At 42.5% G+C, this 25,921-nt stretch overlaps 3 protein-coding genes across 4 annotated transcripts; 1 reads left to right on the top strand and 2 right to left on the bottom strand.

Moving 5' to 3' along the window:
• Positions 1–6: 6 nt before the first annotated feature.
• Positions 7–4,809, bottom strand: LOC109475483 (cytochrome c oxidase assembly protein COX15 homolog). The gene is made up of 10 exons (XM_019776111.1): positions 4,638–4,809; positions 3,881–4,006; positions 3,500–3,663; positions 3,056–3,178; positions 2,378–2,564; positions 2,037–2,198; positions 1,656–1,737; positions 1,220–1,374; positions 632–745; positions 7–484 (listed from the first exon to the last, which is right to left on the bottom strand). Exons 1-10 carry the CDS (start codon positions 4,737–4,739, stop codon positions 353–355), a joined length of 1,347 nt encoding a protein of 448 aa, XP_019631670.1. The 5' UTR covers positions 4,740–4,809; the 3' UTR covers positions 7–352.
• Positions 4,810–5,036: 227 nt separating this feature from the next.
• On the top strand, positions 5,037–15,588 carry LOC109475482 (copper homeostasis protein cutC homolog). 2 transcript variants are annotated; one of them, XM_019776108.1, is made up of 14 exons: positions 5,038–5,310; positions 6,649–6,829; positions 7,153–7,285; positions 7,608–7,672; positions 7,768–7,896; positions 8,437–8,508; positions 8,903–8,987; positions 9,220–9,279; positions 9,582–9,750; positions 10,115–10,155; positions 10,283–10,318; positions 10,561–10,694; positions 13,328–13,355; positions 13,695–15,588. In XM_019776108.1, the coding sequence occupies exons 2-14, from the start codon at positions 6,668–6,670 to the stop codon at positions 13,940–13,942; spliced, it is 1,362 nt and encodes a 453-aa protein (XP_019631667.1). In that variant the 5' UTR covers positions 5,038–5,310; positions 6,649–6,667; the 3' UTR covers positions 13,943–15,588. The 2 variants fall into 2 exon arrangements, with proteins under 2 accessions (XP_019631668.1, XP_019631667.1); XM_019776109.1 differs by lacking the exon at positions 7,768–7,896 and having other exon boundaries at positions 5,037–5,310.
• Positions 15,589–18,407: 2,819 nt separating this feature from the next.
• Positions 18,408–20,881, bottom strand: LOC109475487. Its single transcript, XM_019776116.1, has one exon. The coding sequence runs from the start codon at positions 20,188–20,190 to the stop codon at positions 19,300–19,302; it is 891 nt and encodes a 296-aa protein (XP_019631675.1). The 5' UTR covers positions 20,191–20,881; the 3' UTR covers positions 18,408–19,299.
• Positions 20,882–25,921: the final 5,040 nt, after the last annotated feature.

The raw sequence follows: 25,921 nt of genomic DNA, 5'->3' as shown, positions 1-25,921 counted from the left end.
ATCACCAATGAAGATTCTGATAAACTAAGTCAGCATATAGCATGAATGTGGCAATCAATGCCTACAAATAGTATGACATCATGAAATAGTTTGTCAAATTCTACTGTAAATCATAAAACTTTGGTGATGTTTTAATTTGCAGGAGAAGGAGGTTTTCATTTGTGGTTGAAACAATTCTATGATACAGTAAACATACAAGGAAGACATATTTGAGGTGTCCTGAATTTGCGGTGGATAGGTCAGCACGAAATAAAATAAGTGCAAAAGTTTCATAATTTACAGTATAAATTTGGCAAGGAGTTTTCATGCTAGTTACGATAGACATTCCTTCAGTGGGAAAAGCTTATGTTTTTTACTTGGGAAGTTTCTTGAGTTCTGTTGCCAGCCACACAGCGAAGGACAGCAGAGTGAGTGAGCCCATCTGGTGAGTGGAGGCCAGCCACGTGGGCACGTACAGGAGAAGGGTCCCAATCCCCAGGGAGATCTGTGCAGAAAAAAACAACAAAGCACTGATAAAGAGAAATACAACCTCAAGAAGAAATCAATCTGTCTCTGCTATCAAAAAGAAAAGATACCAATCACACAGTTGAGTTTAAACTTTTTTTCTTGGAGCTTTAAATTTTCCACTTACCTGGACAACAGACATGCCTGCCAGACAGCTGAGTGCCAGGCTGGCACGGGGAGCAAGCCGCAGTCGTCGGGACCACACCCACAAACTCAGGATAGCTACAGCTGTGGTGGTACCCTGTAGGTTTTCAGGATACCAGGTTTTAAAAAACAACATTTGTTGAAAGCAAAATACATTCACCACAATGCCTGTATAGATAAATGTGCCCATGAGAAGCTTTCAACAATCCACGAATTCCACCAGGTTGGTGAATTATTGAATAACAAAGTTCTTTATTCACAACCACTTGTTTAACAAGAGCCGATGTTTTCATGATGTCTGTAATCTTCATCAGGGTAACTATGACTGATGTAGGGTATAGGATTTTCTTCTAACACAACCAGTAAGGTTCTCACCTGCTTACGTTTCGATGTCTATCAGACACCTTCCTCAGAGCTTCTGACTGGAGTTCTGCAGTTCTGAACCTTACTGGTTGTGTTAGAAGAAAATCCTATACCCTAAGTATCTTCCAACCTGATGAAATTATTTACGGAAATATGACTGATGTAGATGACAGACAGTCATTGAAAAGTTGCTGATCAAGGGACTCACCAATATTCTATGGTTGAACTGCACAGTGGTGTGGTTCTCAAACATGTTCTTCCACTTGGGGTCAAAGTTGAAGAGGTCATCAGGAATCCATCTGTCTCCAAACTTTGGAAAGGAGTTGTAAACCAGCCCGGCATCCAGCCCAGCTACAAAGGCACCTTAGCAGATAAAAACACATGGTACATTGTACAGCCTGTTCTTGGCACACATGTGAATTTCATGTCAGACAGCTAAAGCTACCAAGCACACTGACCTCCATAACATACAGAACTTTATTGACACAACAATATGGCATACCGGGTAAGTAATCTTACATAACTATTTTTTAAATTTTGATGCAACCATCTGCAAGTCCAATCGATGCACTATAGGTACATGTATAGCATTTATTTGCCAGAGTGAGGTAACAGCTACAGTACATGCTTGTTTCCTGATGTACCTGACAGTGCAGTGAAGAAGACCAGAGACATGGTTCCATGTGCGTACTTGCTCAGCTGCCTCATCTGAGTCGTCATCTCAAACTACAAAAACATACACAGAAATTACAAGATCATGAGATTCTTGTCTTCTTAGGTGAATGAAGAACCCTCTTAACAATGGTACATACTGAATGTAAAGCAGCACTGTCAGATATTATCTGAGTCTTAATATACATGTACTCTGAATTCATTTACTTTTGCAGGATTTTAATAGACTCTAATGCTGTGCTCTTGGGAAAGTCACTTAATCAAACAGGTGAAAATGGGCACCTAGCTTTAGTTAAGGACATCCTGTAGTATCAAAAAAACAAACAAATAAACAAACAAACATGTTCCCTGACCTTCTGTCTAGGCAGTACATGCAGCAGCCCTGTCCACAGCAGGCCCACGTACAGCAGGAAGGCTGAGCCCAGGTGTGCAGCCAGTCTGTACTGACTCACCCTGGGGATGTCATCTCCTGGTTCCTCCAACCCACTCTTCACCATGAACCAACCAAGCAGACCCTGAGGGACATTTCAACAAAATATACATGTAGTGTAACCCTCAATCCTGATTTGCATTACCTATGGCTAAACAGTCCTGTATGTCATTTTGAGAATAACAGTCTATGCCACATATGGTATATAAGGCACATCTTCACATCAACATTATAGGCAATGCACATGTTTGGATGGAGACTAACCTGAAACACCAGCAGGGAGCCATATGCTGCCAGCCGAGGTTTCATGGCTTTAGAGATCCACCCCTTCCTCCAGAAGTAAGCAGCTGGGAGGAAGAACGCCAGCCCGATGGTCCTGCCCCACATGCGGTGGAACCACTCCATGTAGAAGATGAACTTGAACTCCTGTATGGTCATCTCACGATTCTGACTGGGTAGGACATATCAAGAGTTGGTTGAAAAACATCAATTTTGTTGATATGGCTTTGAATAGCAGAAGGCTGGCTGCTTTTATATTTATATGGATATCAAATTCCCAGTCACATTATATCTGGTTCTTTTAGTAGCTGCAAGTACTGGTACATGGTGATATAGGCACATTAAACGTTACTGCACTAACTTCATCACTGAACTGGAGCTGCCAGGCAGTAGGGGTCAGGGTAGACCTAGAAAGACCTTGGATTGTGTCAGGAAGGACAATAGATAATGTGGCCTCATTGGTGTAGACCTGCTGGACAGAGCCACTTGGAGGTGTGGTGTGAAGTCTAACCAACTGCTGCCTACCCCTGTGTCAGGGACCCCCACAGCAGTATAATCAAAGCCTGGCTGAGTCTTCCAGAAGAGGGAGGAAAATATATGTAAGTCAAAATGTGATGGTAGTCAAAAGGTTCTAAAGGCTCTAAAAGAATACAAGACACTTACTACTTCCACTGTGGCGTCTCCTTGTACATCTTGAAATAGTCTTCCCATTCCTGCTGAGTCCGCGGTGGCTTCATCCCCTTGATTAGGTGCCAGTCTACCATAGACAGGCCTGACTCTGTCAACCTGATACAGAAAAGCAAATTTAAAAAAATTCAATACTTCATTGCAAACAATACCGGGGTAACAAGAAATAGGAGTTTTGCAAATTTATTACCACATTTAGCAAAGAGATGGTCTGACATACAAAATTAATGTACATTGTTGCAGGCTGAGAGCTTGTTATGACACACACACACACACACACACACACACACACACACACACACACACACACACACACACACACACACACAATGATACCTCCATACACAGAGGTAAACATACATGTGCATTCACACGTAGGTAAGTCAAGTTTGAACTGCAGAGTTATTGACCATGGCATACCTTGTGAGCCCTCCGATGGCCACAGCTCCAAACACCATGCCTGCAGAAACCAGCAGCCATGACCCAACAATCTTCTCAGCACGAGCAGGAATCTGTTGTGGCACAGGAGCAGCTACACCAGCTGATGTGGTGGTTTGCCTGAGCTGTGCAAGTCTGCCACCATTCTGTGGAAGAGAACGGTTACATAGGATCTGCTCTTCCCCGCCTTTGACCAGTGTCCATGGTACAGTATTTTGAGGGTCCAAGTTTTAGTTCACATTTATCATATAACCAGCTGTAAAATGACATTACATGTATCAGCCAGGGGATAGTTTTTCCTCAACTCTCTTTTTTTGTTTCTCTCTCTTTTTCTGTTTCTCTCTCTTTTTCTGTTTCACTGACCTGTTTGGGCACAGCTAGTTGTACCAGTGTTGGAGACTTCCATCCTCTACATCTTACTGGTGCAGAGAGAAGTGCAGCTCCTGTGTGCAGGGTCACGCCCACTCCTCTGCCGCCACATGACAACTTCTGTTGGTAGGGAAAATCACATTATGTGACACTAAACTCCAACATATGATGAGGAGATGACAACATTTTATGACAATCTGTTTCTTCCTTCAATTCTACGCACAAAAGAAATGGGTAAGAATGCATTTTGTGAACATTCGACATAGTCAAAATACTCAGTACTAACTACTACTTCTGGTATATACTGTACCCTGTTGTCAAAACAGACTATTTTCAAAAGTAATATCATTGCAATTGGCCATTGCAATGATATTGCTTTGAAAAACCTACTTATAGTGCAGCACCTAAGGATATTAATGTTATATTGCATCTTTATAATATGGTAGCAGATGCGACTCTTGGAGGGCGTATTTATCTGGTAGCCTTATATTATTTAATGTTACATATATAGCCCTCAAAAGGATCCTCTAAGGGTTACTTGGGGTAGGGTTAGGGTTAGAATATTATCCTGTGAGGGCTATTTATACATCAGGCTACCAGCAAAATGTCCTCCAAGAGTCACCAAGGCTGTCAAACACATGGCAACGTTATACCAAGGACATTATACACAGTGTATAATGTCCTTGGTTATACTTATAGTTGTGCAAGTGTGAAGTTACGCAACATGAATTTTCAAAATGCTATATCTTACTGAAATTTGCTGTAGATGCCTCGTAGACGCGCCTGGCGACACACAGAGACGAAAGCAGCTCCTGCCAAATTCTACACCGCCTGCTGTTAACCTTGAAAGCATGTTGGTGCGATATTTTCACCTCAGGAGTGCGAAAATTTCACACTAGCATGTTACCAAACGCATGACCTCTAACCCTAAAATAAGACTAAACGACTTCACATATAGGGGGAGGTTTAGAATTAATTAATCGTTCTTATGTGGTGACATTCAACAATGAAATAGGTATATCATACATTAAAACAATACGACTAAATGTATTTGGTAGAATTATGGCAAACATTTGCAAGATATTTTGCAGTTTGATGCATATAAATACGATTGGAAATTTGTTATGTCCCCCCTCAAAAAAGTGCGCAAATCTAACTTTCTATCCATTTCTCTGGTTGGTTGGAGTTCGGAGACAGCTGACCAATCACATGGCGTCTTACGTTCGCAGTTTCAGCTGATGACAACATGGGAGCAAATTTCAGGAGCTGAACGAAGTGAATCCAAGGATCTAGAAACCACGCCTAGCGAGATTATAAGGCCAGAATATTCGTCATCACGAATGTGGGCCTAAACTGAAGAAGAAGAAGAGATGACAGACGAACAAGTACAAGAACGAGTGAGTCCCTAGAAGGCCCAGAAGAAGGTAAAAATTCAGCACCACGTAACGTTACTAGCGAACTAGCCGTGGACGACTCTGGTACCCTTTTTGCATGATAATGCCGGGACATTTATTTTACATGATAGTCCCTGGACGACTGGACTGGGAAGCGACTGGAAGGAAAGGACCAGTTGCAGTTGTATATGAGTGGAAGTTTTTTGGAAGTGGTAAATTCTTTCATGTACCTCGGCATAATTGTGGACAGTGAATTGAAATGGAACTATCACATTGATCATGTCTTATCAAAATTGAAACGAACACTTGCAGTAAATTATGCGCCAGGTCCAACCATTCGTAAATCAGGCTGCTCTTGTCACTTTATACAATTCAATTTTCTTACCACACTTAACTTATGCATGCACAGTATGGGATGGAGCGATTTTGGTGCAGTACGACAAGCTGCAAAGAATCCAAAACCGGGTGGGAAAACTTATTCTGAAAGCTCCATATAGAACACCATCAGTAGAAATCCTATCGCGCCTTGGTTGGAAGACTGTGAAGACTATACATCAACAGCAAAAAGCTCTGCTGGTGTATAAGGCCTTGAGAAATGCACTACCACCATACATGAGACGAGTCTTCAGCCTGAGAAGGGATGAAGTGGCACGGAATACCAGATCAGCTTCTACTGACTGTCTCATCCCTCCGAGGCCGCACTTGGAAGCTTACAGAAGAAGCTTGGCTTACTCCGGCTCAGTGGTATGGAATAACATCCAGCCCCACATTAGGGCAGCACCATCCATCCATACCTTCAAGTCACTTATGGAACAGACATAACTGGGACTCACCATGGACTTAAATTGGCTACGAACCTAATGATTTATTCGTGAACTTATTCATTTACTTATTGTATTGATTTAATTACTTATTATTTATGTTTGTATGGATTTGGTTCTTATCCGTGACCCCTCCCCTCAACTTCGACCTTGTTGAAAAGCGGCCTTGCGCCGAACAAGCATTTCGAAGAAAAATAAAGGCTTTGGCTTGACTTGACTTGTTCACGGCTACTAGCGAACCAGGACACCAAGGTACAAATTTATGTGTCATGTAAAGGCGGTTAAAACCTCCTTGGTCATGTCAATTAAGAAACTGAGTCTCTATCAAAATTATGGCAAAGTTGTATTGTACCCTTAACGTGGGTTCATGATAACACAAGATTGGTGTGTGTTCAAAATGAAATTATAAACTTGTTGATATTTCTGTTTACTGTTTAGATGATGAATGGTGGTATCACTATAATTAACACCTGATACTAGTACATAGTTTGTATTTGAAAGATATGTGTACAAATCAAACATATTATAATATGCATTTTGCATTTAGGCCATCAGCTGATTACAAGATGGAAGCACATGATCTGCAGACCATTTCTAGCGAGATGATAAATGTTATACAAGAACAACAACAACAAGTAAGTCCCTACAAGAAGGTGAAAACCCAGCATCCAGAGGCCACGTCTAGCACAACAGTAGACGTCAAACCAGGACAACAGCAACAACAGAAGGTACGAGTACGTGAGGAACTGTCATGCTAGTATATGTCGTATTTATTTTACTAGTATTTATATTATAGACAATCAAATTATGGCAAAGTTGTACAGTGTATTCCAAACCTTCACGTGGGTCTATTATTACGTACTACTGTCAGGATCGGTGTGTCCTATATATAAAATAATTTATAAACTTGTTGATTACTTCATCGCTGTCTACTGTCCAGGCTATAGTTCAACATGCAAACTGTTAGTGAGTTTGCAACAGCTGATACATGTGTATTTGAAAGAAGTGCGAAATGTACACAAAACATATTTTATATGTATTTTGCATTTAGGCATCAGTCGAAGAGGTGCTCTACTACCTGCAAAATGGCAGTTACCCCCCACACTTTGATACATTAGACAAAATGACAAAGAAGGCAAGGAGGCACACCCTTTATATGTATGCCCAAAAGTTTTTCTATGAAGGTAAGTGTGGTTTTGACATAAAATTAGTGAATAAAATTAGTGAATAGATTAATACCTTTATTTAATAGTATATGTTTCTGCAAAACAGGTTAAGGTTACATTACAAAGAATAGTGTACAAATATATACACTGTATCTAAACATCAATACTGTATGTTGACAACACCAACTAAGAAAATGTTTGCTTAGGACAGTAAGTCTAAGTTCCCAAACAAGAAGTTGAGATAAGAAATGGGACTGTAAATGTAATGGGTAGTTATGCTACACTGTGCTGAAATGAACACTCAGTGTGTATGTAAATTATTGTAATGTGTGTCTTACAGGTGACACTTTGTATTACAAGGGGAAGGAGCAAAAGAGGGCTAAAGTTCTATTCACCAGAGAAGAGGTAAGGTTAATTGTGACATAACTATTTTCTACTTTTAATCCCAGGCAATCTAATTTGAAACAAAGGGTAAATTATTTTTTGGGTGATTTTTGTAGGTTGAGCAAGTCCTGGGTAATGCCCACTGTTCTGGCACCAATGGAAGCCATTTGGGTGTAAAGCGGACTCAAGCATACGTGGTAGAACGCTTCTACTGGCGCACCATCACAGAGGATGTGAAACACTGGGTGAGTACATGTAGGTAGTCTGTGTGGGGAACCAGGTATGTTTTGTATCTCTATATTATAGGTACATGATATGTATCCTTTTTTGACAATTAACTTGTACCCTTTATTGTAACTTATAAAACATACATTTTATTATATAATCAGTGTGTCAAAATGCAGGAAATAGTATTTCAGATCCAGAGAGTTATGAAAATTTTTTTTTTGGGGGGGGGGATTCCCCCGCACCCTCTACAATATTTATGGCTGCCTATTTTCAGAATGTGATGATGTGTCGTTGTCATTGGGACATTAGCAAAAACTATCATGCAAGCAACACTTCAGGGAGGAAGAAAGAAGAAATGATGGGAGGATGATATCAGAAAATGGACAGACACAACACCAAGTGAAACATTAAATACAGAAAACTGAGAAGAGTGGAGGAAACTGTTTGACACAAGTTTTGTAGTACACCAATGGCATATTTTTCAAATAATTATTAAGGGATGAATGGGATGAGACAATGCATACATGTGTATAATGTATGATGTTCTTGTGTTACAGGTCGATGCTTGCCCTGAGTGCCAAATTAAGGCAGCAAGAATAAAGACCTCCCCTGAACTCAGACCAAACTATGTAAGTTGTGTCAAATTACACATCAGGTAGCAAAAAAAAACAACATTTCAGCCTCAGAATCAACTCCAAATGCTCATATTTTGGCCCCAACGGTTGAAAGGAGTCCCTTCTCCTATAAATTTCTACTATTTCCAGCCATGCCCTCAAGCCTGGTAGAGGCTATGAATTACAACCCAGCCCGGTATGTTCACTTCATAGCTCCTATCATAGCATTTGGGGCTATCATAGGATGCCTAGGTCTATTTTTATTTTTTTTTTGCCCTGTGGCTTAATATTTTTTCTGAAAAAAATTCGAGAACCAAGAAATCAAATTGGTGTGGCCCAAGTGTCACATTGTCTTTTTGTATTTAATGGCATTTAATGGCATTAACCTGAATACCCCCCCCCTCCCCAGGTGTGCAGAACTGTGCCTGCAGGTGTCTACAACATGGAGGTTTGTGTGGACTCTGTGGAGTCAGCTATCAATGCAGAGCAGGGAGGTGAGCAGGATCCTTCAGATTGTACATTGTTCTTAATTCATTCAATCTTTGTCAGACTACTTTTTATCCTTGTCACTCTGGTCTGTACATGTGCTTCTTGTGGCAGTGAATTTAGATCAACAACATGCTTCTGTTGACCTTGCACTGAACCCTTTTAGAAATTCCTGGATCTGACTCCAGATGTTCTTAAATGACTTTCTTACCCATGGAGTACCTCCTTGCTTCGGTAAAGGTGCATCCAGACTGGAGTTGTGTGGAAACTTGATGGAAGGAGGGACCACTCCAAGTTTAGGTCAGTCATTTCCCCCCTCTAGCAATTAGTGTATGAACTGCAGGAAATATAATCTAAGTGTGAATCCACCATGACAGTGAGTTGTAGAGACCAAAGAGGCTGTGTACATACCCCATTGCATTTTGCTCTTGCGAACTCACATTTTATCAATTGAAAAGGAACACCAGACCTACATGTATCTGTTTGCTGATTGTCTTCCTCTAGCACTTAGTCTATGAACTGCAGAAAACAAACATCGTTATTATCCACAAAGTGAGTTGTGGAACACTTAACCATCACCAACATTTCTCACTCGTTGGCAGGAATGCTGAAGGTAGTGAAACAGAAAGTGAGGATCCCTGTGTTCGTGATGATTCGGCCACGCGGCGGTGACTTCCTGTACAGCAGCGTGGAACGGGAGGTCATGATGGTCGACCTCTGTCTGGCCAAGGAACATGGCGCTGATGGGATAGTGTTGGGTGCTCTTACAGAGTGGGTACACACATGTTATTTGCTGTTATTGGAGCAAATATGAAACAAAACAGTGCAACAAACAAAGTTGCTGAATCCACACCAATATTTGATTCTTGCCACTTTGAAGTGAAAATCAAACAGGAATACAAGATGGCAAAAGTCATGAGAAAGTATCTTAGCAAATGCATTTCCTGATACTGTATCATATGTAGTGAGATATTTGGTGCACTGATTTCTTATTGTACATTTTCATGTAGTATAAGTAGATATGGTTGACCTGGATATACTTTGTTACTTACTTAATGATTGAAAGTTTTAGTCTAAGAATTCTTTTGAACGCTACACTATACATGTACTAAATATGTTTTATGTTCATTTGCAGGAATGGCAGAATTGACAAGGATTTCTGTGCACAGTTAATTGGTAGGTTTTATCACTTAACACAACATCACATGGATGCTTTTAATCAATGTTTATATCTAAGTTCAATGTTGATCTCTAAATTATTGTTCCAAATGCAATTTTCACATTCTTTTGTATTCCCTTACAGGTTTAGCAAGGCCTTTACCAGTTACTTTCCACAGAGGTTGGTCACAGTTTATAATCTTTAGGATTGGTATCGGTAGTTTCTTGCGTTACAAAGTTTTACCACAATTAGTGGGCGACCTTAACCAAAGTATTTACTCATTTTCACAAGTGAAGAAATAGGTGTAAAGTGCCTTTCCAGGGGGCACAACATATTGGGGCCTGCCAGAGGTTTGAACCTTGAATATCTTGAGATTCCAAGTCAACACCCATAACTACAAGACCACTTTCCTGCCCTTGCAGCATTTGACATGGTTGCGGATCCTCAGCAGGCCCTGGAGGATGTGATCTCGCTGGGATGTGAGAGACTTCTGACCAGTGGGTGTGACTCCACTGTTTTGGAGGGTCTTCCCACCCTTAAAAAACTCAAGAAACAGGTAACCCAGCTGGCGGACAGGGAGTGGCGCCCCTGCCCACTGAGGAGCTTGTAGTCTGTAGCCAACAGACTACAACAACATATATATACACATATACACAATACAAAATAAGAGCGACACCCCAAATCCAAACCAAAAACCCCTACCCCTCACCGTGCCGGAGCCCTCAACTTATTGAGGTTGTGCACGTACGGGAAAGAAGAAGAGAAGAAGAAGAAGAGGTTCTGACTGTGTACCAAATACCTGTCTATCTGGGTACAGGACCAGACCTAAACATCTGTTGTCCCTAGCCTGTACCTGAATGAAAAAAAAATAGTGGATACCTAAACATAGATAAGTTGCATCTCATAGGTGACAATTTTGACCATTTTGCACTTGACAATCTAGAAAACCTGTAGGTACTCTTGTCTTTTTAGATTGAAATATGTAACCCGCAAACAAAGCAAACAATTTAATATTAAACAGGACAGATGGCTACCTGCAACAAGGTAGCAGTAAGGCGACAAGTATTGGCCATTTTCCTTAAGGTACAGGTACAGGTCTGAGCCTGTAATCCAAACCTAGATTTTTTTCATACACAGCTTTAGGTAAGGTCTGATACATACACTAACAGAAACTCTTTGGGCAGGTCTGACTGTTTGGTTCGTTATAGGGAATATATGAAATGATACATTCTAAAAACTATATTCTTATTTCATGAAATGATAATTGATAAGCCTCAAGCAAGAAGAGAACTGTACAGTATCCTAGGTCCAAGTAATGTGTCCTTAGGCAGTAGGATCAGTGTGTGGTGGCACAGGTTCTTGTATTTACCCAAAACACAAACTGTCCAACCTGAGCTGCAGTATGGCATGTATCATAAGGAGGCTTCAGTCTGCAGTAATTAATGACTAACGGTAACAAAACCCTCACCTCCAGCTCCTGGTACCCACCTCTGACCTGAACGTCGTTGATCATACAGATGACAGGTCCCAGTGATGTCTATTCATCAAGTTGTCCTTTTTGTTGTAATTGAGATTCTTACAACATACAAATGTATGTGATTATTATTGTATACATATCTTATTATTATGGAGTGTGGTTTAGTGCAGATTCATATGTCTATTAGGTATGGATTCCATAAGGATGTTGAGTAGTACATCAGGTGGTATATTTACTAAAGTCCACCTACAAATGTTACTCATACTGACATTGAGTTTCCAGAGGAATTTGTTGCTGGGTGTAAGATGCCAATCATAATTAAAGAAGGCACCTGGTGGATATCAGGTTGTAGTTGTGCTTGGCTGATAATTCTTGTTGCTGTGCCCCTGGGCAGAGAGATTGGTTTCTGATATAACAGCCAAAAACACAGTGTGCAGAACAGGATGTGTGTTTCTAAACAAAGGGAGTTTTGTACCTGTTTCTAGTCTGCTTAATTGGACTAAATCTTGAATCAACTTTTTGATAAGTCTCTATAGCAAGTCATTCTCTGTACTTCTTATGTTGAATGTAGAGTCTTCAGTTCGAGATAAATGTGTTTAGATGAATGTACAGCAAGGTAGATGTGTTCAGTTGGACATAGACATGGACTAGACATTGCAACTGTGCCTTTTATGTGTCAGGAAAAGTGCCTTTGATTGTCATATTTACTTTTCGGACTTGTCACACTGTTTTTTCACAAATAGATTATATTTCTTCACCCTGCCCTCATGAAACACAGGGACCTGTTTCTGTTATTTTTGAAAATATTCCTTGATGAACCGTAAACTGAAACACTAGAAATTAGCCGTGCCTCTGGGGAGAGACTGACAGCAGGTTATCAGCACCTCTGTCCTTCCTGCATGTCAACTTCTCAGTTTGCCTCTCCCTAAACTGAAGGGTTTCAACTTGTTTCTCTATTTCTGTTTATCTTGCAAGTTTCTGTGGTTATCTAACCTTTACCATACACAAAATATGTCATCAGCATTTTAATTGGACAGATGGCTTGGATGGCCAGGATGTGGGTTTATCTCACGAGGTCGGTGTGTCTGTCAGTGGTACATTCTTCCCAGGGATAACCTGGCAACGAAGAACTCCCTGGACTTTCTGCGATAACAATTACCTCTTTAGTTACAATGAGAAGTTGTTGCTTATTTTTTGCGATCAAAATTGGCAGGCTGCTAATGGTCATTGTGGTAGAGATTTGTGTGAAATGTGATTGTGTGAAGTTTGCTTTGTGACGACTGGGAAATGCCCGGAATCAAAGCAATGTTGGCCTGACCTTTAAAGGGACATTTTTTGAGAGTCACGCACAATGTATAAAGGGAATGGTAGAGTAAGTGTTGTGATGTTATTTTGGGCCATGTTGGAAAATCCCACTGCTATAGCTAAATGCTTTCATTGGCTTGCCAGCCTGGCTGTATTTCCAAGACTTGTCACAAAAGGTGTTCTCTCTCGACATGTATTACGGATGCTAGCAAATTGAATGTAACTTGGATACTTGTCTACACATTTACATATCTGTATAGTTCTACATATAACAGAGGCTGATTGTATAAATGTGTTATCTCTAGCTTGACTGACGTGGTTGAAAGACAGCATTGGTACACATAGTTAGTGATATAGATCTCAGGAACTGGACAGGTTTTTAATACTGTGTTGTCTTTTGTTCTCAGTCCAGAGGAAGAATCATCATAGTGCCAGGTAAGCAAGAGTTGATTCAAGATTTATCTGAAGCAAAATCACATGGGTCTGTCTGGTGAGCACATCTGTGTATTGTCCTATTCTATTATATTATAACCATTGGAGTCAAAGCTTAAGGTAAAAACTGTACCTCTTAAAGCTGGCATATATGTTAAAAGGAAAAGAGGCATTGTTTGAGAGATCTCTAGTGCAGCAACCTCAGGTATGCACAGTTTAGATATGCAGGAGTGCATTATAATATCTTTGGACCTATTTTCAGGGTGTTGGATATATGTAACATGGTGGGATTACATTAGAGTAGTAAAGGTAACATGCCACATGCACTTGTGTTGTTTGCAGGAGGAGGCATCAATGAGAGGAACCTGCCCAGAATCCTGAAGGACACAGGACTCAGGGAGTTCCACTGTTCAGCCAGCTGCTTCAAACCTTCAGGCATGGTGTACAGGAACACGGCGGTGTACATGGGAGGGGCACTCAGGCCACCTGAGTTTGGGTACAAGGTGGCAAGCACAGACAGAGTCCAAACACTGAACCAGATCGCTAAATCTACTGTGCAATACAGTAGTCAAGTCAAGTCAAGTCAATAGGGTGGTTATCTGACAGTGCGCAGAATTTTTGTACCACTGCAACCATTTCTGATTGATTTTTGCAATACCTTCAGTGTCTCTCCTTATCAGTTTTGACATTACAGTGATTACATCTATTCTGACTTCTAAAGCTCCTGTAATCTAAGATTATAAAGGTAGATGCCATACAGTATTTCCAAAAGAGCTGCCTTCCAAGAAACAAGTGTTCAGTAACCCTTCCTCAGTGACAGGCAATTAAAGAGAAGACAATCGCCAACAGCAGCTGTAGTCAGCACGTGCATGTATACCCAAACTAACCGTGACGTCTGCCCTGAACAATACAGGCTGAATGACCAACTCCAGTCCTCCTAGGCGGAGCTCACGTTTCCCTCACAGAACCCTCCACGCCTGGACTTCTTCATTCACATGTTCCGTGCATAACACTGACCCAACATTTAGTCCAGGCATTTCCCCTGCCGATCCCACAGGGTGAGAGTTAACCCCCCTCGTTCCCTGTCCCGGCCCTCTTAACCTATTAGACCCGTGATGAGATACGCTGCTGGTCTTGTTGTGATGATGGACCACAGGACGTTAGAAGATGATTTCCGTACGGGCGAACCTCAGCGAACCTTGGGGGATCTTCATAGAGAAGACTACTAGCATATACATAAGGACCTTGCCTGCATCGTACTATCATAAAATTGAGGGCATGTGTTCTGGAAAATTCAACTGCCTTGTTAAAGGCAGTCTTTCATCCTTGACCTTGGTGGTTGGTTCTGTGACGACCTCGTTGAAAATTTTGCGGCATCAACATCCTACGACGACGTACGACGACTGTGACCGCTCCTTATAGGAGGAAATTTCGGTCCGCCAACTACAAGGGACGATGGGCCGAAATTTTCTGTCCTGGATGTCAGCTTTGACACATATCAGTTTCTGCGCCCGCCCATCATTTTGTCAGTTTCCAAACAGCAATACTGAGGCGCTTTGTTTGTTTCCTATTGTTCATGTACAGCACTTAGCGTAATGTTTGTTTTGATTCGTTCCAAGATTAAATTTAAAGGTTAACGCCTTTCTTCTCAATGAACGTGAAACTAGTAATATCAAATACGAGTATTACATAACGGCTTGATAGCTTTGAATTGTCTTATTATACTATATCGTCGCCAATTAATATAGTAAGTATACGATTCTCACTTGTATAATGGTATGACACAATGTGTTAATGACTATGATATCATCACAGTATTAAAACACGAGAGAAAAATTTAAAGGTCGTTGCTTTAATGAAGTTCAAGCCAAAAGTTCCTATTCGGAAGCTGGAGTTGCTGGCAGAGTTTAGACTTTATTTGTTTTCTCAGGCTTAGCGGTGGAAAAACGGGACCCAGATTCCCGCCCAGAGCGTTGGGACGTCATCAGATATGAAGGTAGCGTGACTTACTCAGATTTGTCTGGCTTGCAGGGATCGTGCCCCGGAACCATTAGAAACACCCGAGGTATAATATATGTCATGGACATTCTATAAGTAACGTTGATTTCTTCGGGCGAATTGAACGATAATGTAAAATTTAAACAGGACTTGGTGTGACATGGAAAGACATGGAAATATGTTTATACACAAAATAGAATTCACTGAGTTACACACTTAATAACTGAAAAACAAAGAGGTTGGCTAATAAAATATATCCTAAAATGGAATCACGGAATACTGGTAATATCTTTTCATGATTCCTGAGATAGCGGGGCCAAAGTGTTCTCAGTGTCGGCAGGGCTAAAACATGTACAGATCAAGCGGTTATCTCAGAGTCAAGGCACCGCTTAACTCGACATTCCTGCCCTAACAACTGGAACAAGCCACATTCCGGACTTCTGTGGGTCACTCACTCAGAAACTGTAATGCCCCTATGTGTCGGGCCCACGTCAACGTCAAGTGTCTTTTTCCGTGACGCATGTCGGCACCCGGTGAACCCACGTGTCTCCGATCCTGCATCGGGCCGCGGCTGAGATGTCCTCCCACCCGCCGGCTCTGTTTACTGGGTAATTGGCGATTATTTCAGGGAATTAACAGTTTTAATTAAAACAGCTCGGCGGTGTGCAAAACAAACACAGGGCGGATGATGGAGACTGGGGACGGCCCATTTGCCGGGTGTCCGGTGTTGAAAGCCGGCTGATAGCTGGAGCCGGGAGGAGCTCAGTATACCATCACGGTACAACGGGCTTTTTCTACACACATTCAGTAGAATTCTTCTCACTTACAGTGCCGTCCTATAAAAAGTGTCCAATCTTAGGGGCATAATCCAAAACTACAATCCTCACAGTGAGAAGAAAAGCTGACAGTTATGATATAAGATGGCGGGTTTGTTGTGAAGGTCAGCAGGTGTGCGAACAAACGCCTCCTGATGACGGAGAAGTGTCAGCTGGGTAGACGGCACAAAGGAAGGCGACGGGAAAATTTACAAATTTGGCAAGAAGTTCATCTATCTGTATCTTGTCTTCGTGTAGCCAACGGTTTTCGGAAAATACAGATTGTGTTGCCTATAGAGTAAACTGGAAACGACCTCTTATCTTATATTTCACTATAAATAGCAAATGTACTACATGTCTGCTTAAATGATAATCTAGCGCAAGGAGCTAACAATATGTATTTAGTAACGTAGATATAGAACAGTACTATAGACCCACAATGTTATTGTAGTGTAATACTTATCGTCTGTCTCGGCACAAGTACACACACGTAATGCATGTGTATAATTCATTAAGCTTGTTCACTTTCAATTTGCCCATGGGCACGAATATTGCAAGAAAAGTATTATCAGTATATACTTGACGTAAACTACTAAAAGTAAGGGGTCCTTTCAAAAATAGTTACCGTCGATCATTCATTCATCATTCATGTGACATAGCTCACTATAATAGATATCTACTTTACAAGAGGCTCAGATAGAAATTTATAGATTAAACTATAATAGGCAGTCCCTATCGAAGTTCCGCTGATGTTTTGAATGTTAAACATTCTCATACGTCAAACTCGAGCTTCTTTTTCGTCACCCACGCACCGGCCGGTGAGATTGAGAGCCCGCTCGACAGAAGTCGGCAATTACGTATTTACTGTAAACGTGATTAAATTTGTCTACAAACTGGGGGTAAACAGCGACCTGTTTACATCTTACACCTCAGTTCTTGTTAGTGTCTGAATCCAGGTCGGCGGAGGAGATAGTCGTGGTCTCCTCCAAACTAACTACGCTGGCTAAAGGGAGAATAATTTGCCAGGGGAATTTTGCGTTTCCTTAAAGGGGAAATGTTATCCTTACCTTGGCTCACTACCTTGGCCAATTATTGACCCTATGTTGGCCGAATTAATTCTTCTATCTATAGCCCTCAGGAAGGCCTGGTGGAGGCTGGCGTGTTCTGTTAGTATGATGAGGTCTGTCGGTGGATACAAAATCTTCAGTTCAGACAGTTATTGAATAAGGGTGGGGGCTTTGGCACCAATGTCATTTTATGACAGCAGTGAAGATTTTCAAAATGGTTTGTTCATTGTCACCAAGGAGCTTGTGATGAAAGCTCCTTGTTGTCACCATGACACTGAGGAGAAAGTTTCATATTTCTACTGTTTCTTTTACTGTCATTTTAAATCCCTTGCGTTTAATGTAAGGTGAGGTAAGGCAAATAAACCATATTGTATTATCTGATTATTACATCTAATTACGATATGCTATCTAATTATAACCAAGGAGGTTCCATAAAACCTCATTGTTATGACTATGTAACTGTACTGTGAATGTTAGAATATGTTATGCCGTGTCTTACAATGTGATACTTGGAAGTCGTTATGTGTTCAGGCTGTGCCTCTAACTTTTTTTGTCTGAAGAACAGCTTTGACACAGCATTCACAGCAGACATGAGATTTCTGCCAACCCCTCGGCTACCCACCGGCCTAACCGCCGTCTCCCGGAGGAAATTAGTCAGGGCAGGGTCTGCCCGCCCAAGTCGCGAACCGACACGGAGGGACCCACCACCCGACCGGCAGAGATGCACGATGAAGCTGGATACCCAGCAGTCAGCTCAGTCTGGAGGAGGTGTGGGGCCTTAGGCGTGGGAAGTGGGGCGTTTGCTTACACACTGGACCAAACATGATACCAAGAACGCGGTCTGTGGATAAAGTTATTAGGAGAAGGCGGAAGGTTTTAATATCACCGTCAAAACACAAGCCCGGATGGGTGAAAATTGACACACAGGTCTGGGAACCGTCATGTTCTTCTTATCTCCAAGCAGATGTAAGGGCCGTTTTTCCACGCTCTTATAGGATCTTATAGGTGACGACGCATCGATTAAACACTCTACTTGAAGGTGGAATGTATGGAAACAGTTTTACAGTTTACCAGTGAATACGACATCACAATAGATATACTGTGTACAACACTGTTGTATTATTGTTTTAGTTAGAACTTACAGTTATTCATTGTCATTGTAAACACGGAGCAGCTGCAGCAAAAGAATAGACGGTATCTAGATAAGTCATATGATTTAATTTGTTCTGATATGCTTGACGAGAGTGTCATGAGTAGTACACATATAACATTGACGTCATATAACACTAGCAGCCATGTGTAATCACGTGTGCGTTGACGTCATAGACATTGAACTTCAGCAGACTGTGCTTTAAAACATCGGATGTTCTAAAACATTGGTTTGCAACAGAATTGTTGTAGTCGCATCAACATATTCGATACTCTTAGGTATGCAACGCATGTTTAAATATACCGAACGTATAGAACATGTTTCATCCACAGTTTAAAAATAAACGTTTTGTCATGGTCAGTGCAAACACGTAAAGAAACAAAGAAGTGTTCAATATTCTAGCTGCGCCATTTGCTGTAAGTTGCACGACCCCGTAACGTTTGTGTTGGTCCAGCCCTTTCAACTTTTCTCCCGCAGAACAACGGGACTGGGCACCCGATACCCGGACACCTGTTACCCGCCCCTTTGTTGTTTTGCTGCCGTTGTCTCACTGTTACAACATGGCGGAGGGTAAAGTACACAGTAACCACCTCCACGAACCCAATCATCCAATGTTGTTGCTACTTTTGCACCATTTTCTCCGACTTCACCAGACTTATATCTCCTTCTTACACCATCCTTGTGTAGGTCGTTCTCTGCCATCTGGTCTAGTCGTACTAGTTTCCACCTCAAGGTGATGGAGAGCGTTGAAACCGGTTGAAACACAGAACATTTGTGCTAAGTAACGTCTGTGAAAGTCATCTGAAGGACGCTTGTTCGTTGCTATCGTCCCTCGGGATGACCACATCAGACTCCGTGGTCTTGGACCGCGCGCTGAATTTTCTCTGCTGCTTGTAGATCAGCAGCGTCCTTAGTTGTCACGTGACGTCCGGCAGGGACTTGTCACTTGTCTTGGTCTCTGTGTCACTGCTGTTATCAATCGGCGGCTCTTCCATTTGGGTGAAGTCACCCAATTCCTGCAACCACTTCATAATTCTCTGCGTCTTTTCTTTGGACTCACGGTTACCCGATTTCGACCTCTGCTTCAGGTAGACCTCTCTCAAGGGCACGTAAGTGGACACTGGGGCCGCTATCCTGGCCGTCCCTGTCCGTAGTATCTCCCCGTTACGTTTGTGTGCGTCGATCGGAGGCCTCTTGATTTCCTCGATCCTAACGTCCGAGTCTGGCACGAGGCTGTTCGTCCTGTCGCGGTTTCTCGTGTTCGGGTCGTCAATCCCAGCCGACATCCACGCCGCCAAACGGTTTTTAGGCTGTGACGGAGGGGTGTCTACTCGTTTTTGAGTGATGACGGCAAGATGGGGGACGTCTTTCGACCCACTGAGTGGACTCTTCCCACTGTCTTCAGAAGGCTGTGTGCTCAGCCTCTGTACGTGTCTCTGTACCGTAGGCGCAGGGTAGATTTTTATTGTCGGCAGCTGAGGTCCCATGGTAAGAATCGGACTCTGTCGATGTTCCCCCATCACATGTGGAAGGCTGCCAGACTCTCGAACTCTCTCAAAAGTGTGAGCCCTTCTCGATCGGAAGGGAGTTCTGTTCTGTGGCACCTCCGTGACAGTCCCCAGGACGTTGACGTCGGGCACGATGCTGGTGTAAGACACGGCACTGTCGCGTCCTGTCGCCGTCCTGGCCGTGAGGATGGGCTGCGAGCCGGGCCGTAAGAATCCCTGCAGTGATATCGGTTCCGAACGGCTCCGCTTGACCTGATACTGCTGTCTATCCATGATCATCACTGCCGTAATCTCGGCCATTAAAAGTTCACACTAAACTCTCACCACAACGACGGTCCCAAACAAAGGGGTGGGGTCGGTCGCCATGGTTGCGTTTATCCGGAGAAAGTCAACCCACCTTGTCCTTCTCGGGTTGCCCGGGCCCATTTTTCCCCATCTCCCGATCGACTCGAATCTAAATATTTACAGAAGCTCACGATAGCAAGTGAGACCGCGTGAAGAGGGCCGTTTGTATACGTTTACTGTAATCTTTGAATCACTGGGGTGAAAGGGGATAAGTTACCAAGTACCGCGCGACGAATTGACTAGCAGCTCACTCACGTCGGTCTTGCAACGATGCCAGTGTAAACAGCGCCGCTCTTTTATGTTCATTCATAGCCCGCAACTTGTGAAGGACTGAAATTACACTCGCTTTGTGAGAGAGGGGTGTAATGATTTCCACCGTTAGAAGAACGAACCGATAGAATGGTAAGAACGTTATAGGAGACGCCGAGAACGAGGACACAGCGATAATGTTTGCTGGGCTCCAGCCAAACTTTTCTGAAGCAGTCTGCACTGTGGAAACTGGGATCGTCCACGGAAAACGTGCGCATGTTTCACTAAGACCAACTTGGGCCTCGGATATTAATGACAAGGAAAACAGATCAGATACTTTTTTTTTCTTTTCATCGCAAAAACTTCCTGCTAAGTTAATGTTATGTCTGTTGGAAATCCCCCGCTATTGTATATATTTCCAGGTATGCTTGGGGAAAAGTACATGTACATCAGTTCAATACGTTCAGTTTACTTCACGTGTAGTTCTTCTGCAGGTTGATATGTATGTTGTGTAGTGTGCGTCAGTAGTGTTATTATACCAGTCAAAAATGGTTAATTGCCGGATTACAGGTTTGATAATTTTTGTACATAATCAATTCTCTGTATAACTTTTACCGAATTGTATATTTCATGTCTACTGATTTTTGATGTCTTATGTCTAATGTTTATTGTTTGACTTGGTTCCGTATTGTTTTGTATTATCATTTCAGGTTTGGGAGGACAACTTGTAAAGGCGTTGATACACCTGTTTTGTCCTCCCTTCCACTTGTTTTTTGCATGTGGTGAATTCAAATAAAGAAATAAAGAAAGAAATAAAGTATATCCCTTGTCTACTACGACTAACTGGCAGGTGTCCGTCCGGTCCTCCTACCACCAGGTAAAAGCGCCCCCTGTCGGCTGGGAAATATAAGATGCTTGAAGACCGGGCCTTTTATTGTAGGGGTTGAAATAGAAAGACGGGGAATCGGGTGTTGATATAAACATGCGGCTACATTGATACAAACCTTGTAATCATTGAGCCGTGACGGACCGTAAACATGTGAAAGGCCTTTGAAGGGGGCCTGGTTGGCTACAGACTCCACGTGCCTTGTTTTGTGAGCTGTGCCTCTGCGGTAACAGAAAGAAGTTGCATGTAAACAGGAGTGTACGTGTTATAAGCACTGATGCGTGGAACTATGTCAACAGAAAGGGGAGGGACATGGCGTAGGGAGCAAGATACTGGTATACAGGGGCTGTATGAGAATATACGAACTGTACTGTCCAGGTATCGAGCTGTATTGGTTCAGTGGTGTTTTTGTCGGTCACACGCAAGACGCAGAGTGTAAGAAGAACACAGTAGGGCTTGGAGAGAATTCACTCACTTAGTTTTTGTTCCGGTGTATGTATGTATCCAAGTCTTCAAGGTAGTATGGAAAATACAAGTGACATTTAAGCATGTAGCTGTGATACATATACGTGTATGTTGTCCCAGGCAATGTTTTTTTTACGAATCGGGGTTTCATGTGTCCAGGAGACCGCTATAAGTAGCCCCCTTCCCCAGGCCTGCCTGAGGGGTTATGGATAGTAGACTTTGGCAGAAATATGGTAGGTAATTGGTCAGAGGACTGAGCCGCGGTAGGATAGCATCTCTCATGGGGAAAATAAATTCCATGGTAGCCAAACTCCGCTGTTAGACTATTCCCATACTTAGCTAAATATTACTACTTTTCATGACTATTTTTCAGCTCTCGTTATCAGAGGAGAAGGTAACCTCTCTCCCCTGTCTGTACATCTATAGCCGTCGGCTGGTCAGGTCGTGTTTTTTCCTGCAACAGGAGACGTCACCACAGGTAAACAAACGGGCCGTCCTGATAGCCTTCATCTTCGGTCTCCGCATGCTCATCTCGGTGGAAGGAACAACAGTCCGAAAAATAACTTTCCCGGTATCAAATTTTGGCCTTGTTATCTGTCTTAGGCAATCAGCGGTGAGAGATCCAAGCCCAGAGTTCACTGTAACACCGGTGTTGGTGGTGCCGTCTATGACAACCATGGCACGCGCACATACATGTACGATGCGCCTTACGATGATTTTTTCGGGTTACCATCGTGGTATACGTTGTTGGTCACGTTGAGAGGAAAAGGTTTATATAAACTAAAATTGCACCCGTTTCTTTTCAGATTTACGACGTACGGCACAGTCGTTGCAGCAAGGAGCTTTTAAGCAGAGAAGAGTAAAGTCTGGTCACCCACCCAATTTTACGTCTGGTCTCTCCGTTGGTCAGTTTGCGGGGGACAGGAGGGAACGAAACCTAAATCATTCAGCAAGATTCGGTTACCTGTCAATCCGGTGTCTCTTCAAATGCCGCACATCAAGCAGAAATAGGACTTGACATGTGGTTTATTTTCATATATCGAACGTTCCTGTGCAGACATGGGTTTGGAAACTGATCCAAGCAGTGTCAATGCCGCGGTTGTGGCCACGATCGCATATCGACCAGACAGTTCAGAACAACAGTTTAACTACTCTTCAAAACCGAGCCAGGGACATGTTTGTTGACTAGTTTGTTGATCATTAAACATGCAGTGTTTTCCTGAATGCTATGATATGTCTCCCCGATACTGACATGGGGTATTCCTGTCAGCGATATGTCTATCAAAGGACCGGAACAACGCCAATCAGACACTGGGTTGGGACACTAGCAGACCTGTGAGGTGTGTGCTGGGAGGTTGTCGGGTGGTGGTGCCAGGGGTAATCCTATCTCTTTAATATCCAGGCCTTGGGAGGAAAAGCCATATTTTTAAACTTCTGTTGTTCCGGTTTTGCGTTAGAACCCTGCACTTGTTGCTGATTGGAGATTGGGAAAATGGCACCTGGTCTAGAACATATTATCGTGCTTGCTTGTATGTATGTATTCTCTGTCCTCTAGATTGGACTGCCATACTTTGCCAATTTACCCATTGTTTGTGGCATTGTGCAGTTGAGATTGAATGTCCTAAGACTATACGTTTTTACCCTTAAGTTCGATACATATCACACTTAAACGTTCACTGGAAGCAGTTTCCAATGGCCGGGGACAGGGGATTGGAGCCAGTTGTCAACAACAACAAAAAATCTGTTCAGAAATTAAGACTCCTCTAATGTTTATAACTTTGTTCGTGTGCACCGTAATAGTAAGTACTAGAAGTAGATACTTGTCAATAGAAGCAGAAGCACACAAAATTGGATAACGAAAGCGTCAGTTGAATGTGGTGTTAAATTGAAAATGGAAACGTTACAAAATTACTTCACTGTCATTCACAAATTAATACAATGTAGCATGTAATAATCGAACTTGGCTTCTGAAAAAATCAGCACCAATATTTTCATCCTCACCCCATATCTCTCATTCTAGTTCACCTGTTATGAAGTTGAACTGTCGTCCTGTGTATGATATAACGGATAACATATGAATTACAAATCTTTTAAAATGATTTTATCGATTATAATTATGATCTGAACAAAACATACGAAGCAAGGGTTTGGCAATGTTGAACGTCACGGTAGGTTACTGATGTACGTAAACATAGAGACACAGCTAACACTGCTGGTCTTGTAGTGTACGTTATTTCAGGAAACCACACTGATCTAAAACATCACTATACCAGACGGCCATCCTCTCATGAAATGTCATATCTAGTGAACGCAACATGGGGTTAAGAAAATAAAGCCGGCGGTCCCACATACCAGGTTGGGCCGACTTTGATCTCTATAAATGACATATCTGATTAGGTTTCTCAGGTGGTCGGTGTGTACGGGATACTCTACACTAACACGACATCGATATCCAATCACATCTCACCCCCATTAAACATCCATTCTTTCTTAGAATAACACAATCATAATTGATGGGATTGTGATGATGATTTTATTGACTTGCCCTTTGTCTCGGTGGGTATTGTGGTTCCATTACTGTAATTCCATTTCATGCATGGATGGAATCTAATCTGTGGGGAAGACATCTGAGCACGGGACGATCACCTGAACAGGCGGACGGGGAAATGAAGACAGGTCGAGGCGAAATAGGAGTAGGACATCTAATAACAATATATGCGCGGTATTCTGTATGTGATTCTGCCGTGCGTAACGTTTGGGAGGCGCGGTGTTCTTACTGACGGAGTCACATTCGCCATGCGTCGTCGTGCGATTTTGATGTAGAATTTTCAAGCAGGCCGTGAGAGAACCAACCGTCAACAAGGACCTAAGGCAGTCTTTTCGTAACAAGACTGAATTTTGTAGGACATACTAGTGTGCACAACTATCCCAAGAAAGCCCTCAGTTGATACTTCATCATTATTGTAGAACTTCTGTAGCATGCAAATAATACACACATCAGATCAGAGGATCGGAACAATAAGTACCGTTATGAATCATCACCCCCTCTTGTCACCAGTAGTAACACTGTGCTATTGTAAAAGAAAAGACTGAGCTGATGAATTTACTGTCTTCTAATTCGTTTGTATAGAACTAAAAAAGTATTCTTCTGGATCTTTTGATACCAATGAAATCTTGCACTTAAAACGCACCAACTGAACCACTGTTCTTGTGTGTGTATATCATGGTCAATTTCATCAAACAAACAGCGGTCTTCCTGAGCGATCCTGGTATAGAAATTCTGACAATAATAAGTGACATCCATGTGTGACGGATCAGGGGTTAGTTTGTACAGATGGTGAGGTACAGTTAATTTGCTAATGTACCTGTTGATAATCGGCTCCCTTGCGTTCTGATCTATCTTTGTCTCATCATCTTTCTTTCAACCGCAGCCGGAAGGGGATATAGGGAGTGGGGAGGGGGGTTTCCTGGCGTGAGTGATGACTGAGTGTCATGCATCTGACGTTGGCCATCCCTTTCCCGACTGTCACAATAGCCTCGTGTTTCCCGCCCGTGAAGTCTGATAGGGTTGTCCGAGTCCTCAGTCCCTTTGCTCAGCCAAGTGTGCAGGTACAACAACAAACTGCCGCACAAAGGAGGCCAGCCTGCCTCGCAGATTACTCAGTTTTACGTCGAAAAGTTACACATCATTACACTACCCGAATACCAGTCTCCAAGTCCTTCTACAGCAAAAACTTCTTCGGACTGCAATATTATGTAACTCTCTCCCTGACAAGTCTTTTCAGTACCCAGAGGTGGTCTTTTGGCATTGACCAAACTCGTTAAAAAGAAGAGAAGAAAGAAGGAATGTCGTGGGCCGATGGTTGGCTCATTACCCGCAGTACCTGTACATCATTACCGGTGTAGCTTTGCTCTTGACTTCCGCACTTGTACATCGAAGTAGAAAGATATGGTGAACGGAGAGTGAAGATATCACCTGGCGAAGAGCACCTGTTGAAAACTCTACACATAAACGGCAGACGGAATGTGCAAATTTGCCTCTTATCGCCTTCAAAAGTATCAAGTGTAAGAAGACTGAACTGGTGT

The sequence above is a fragment of the Branchiostoma belcheri genome, unplaced genomic scaffold, assembly GCF_001625305.1.
Source record: "Branchiostoma belcheri isolate BF01 breed outbred unplaced genomic scaffold, Haploidv18h27 scaffold34, whole genome shotgun sequence".
In the NCBI taxonomy this organism is placed as follows: Eukaryota; Metazoa; Chordata; class Leptocardii; order Amphioxiformes; family Branchiostomatidae; genus Branchiostoma; species Branchiostoma belcheri.
The sequence above is the reverse complement of the archived record's forward strand: the minus strand, read 5'-3'. Positions and strand labels throughout refer to the sequence as shown.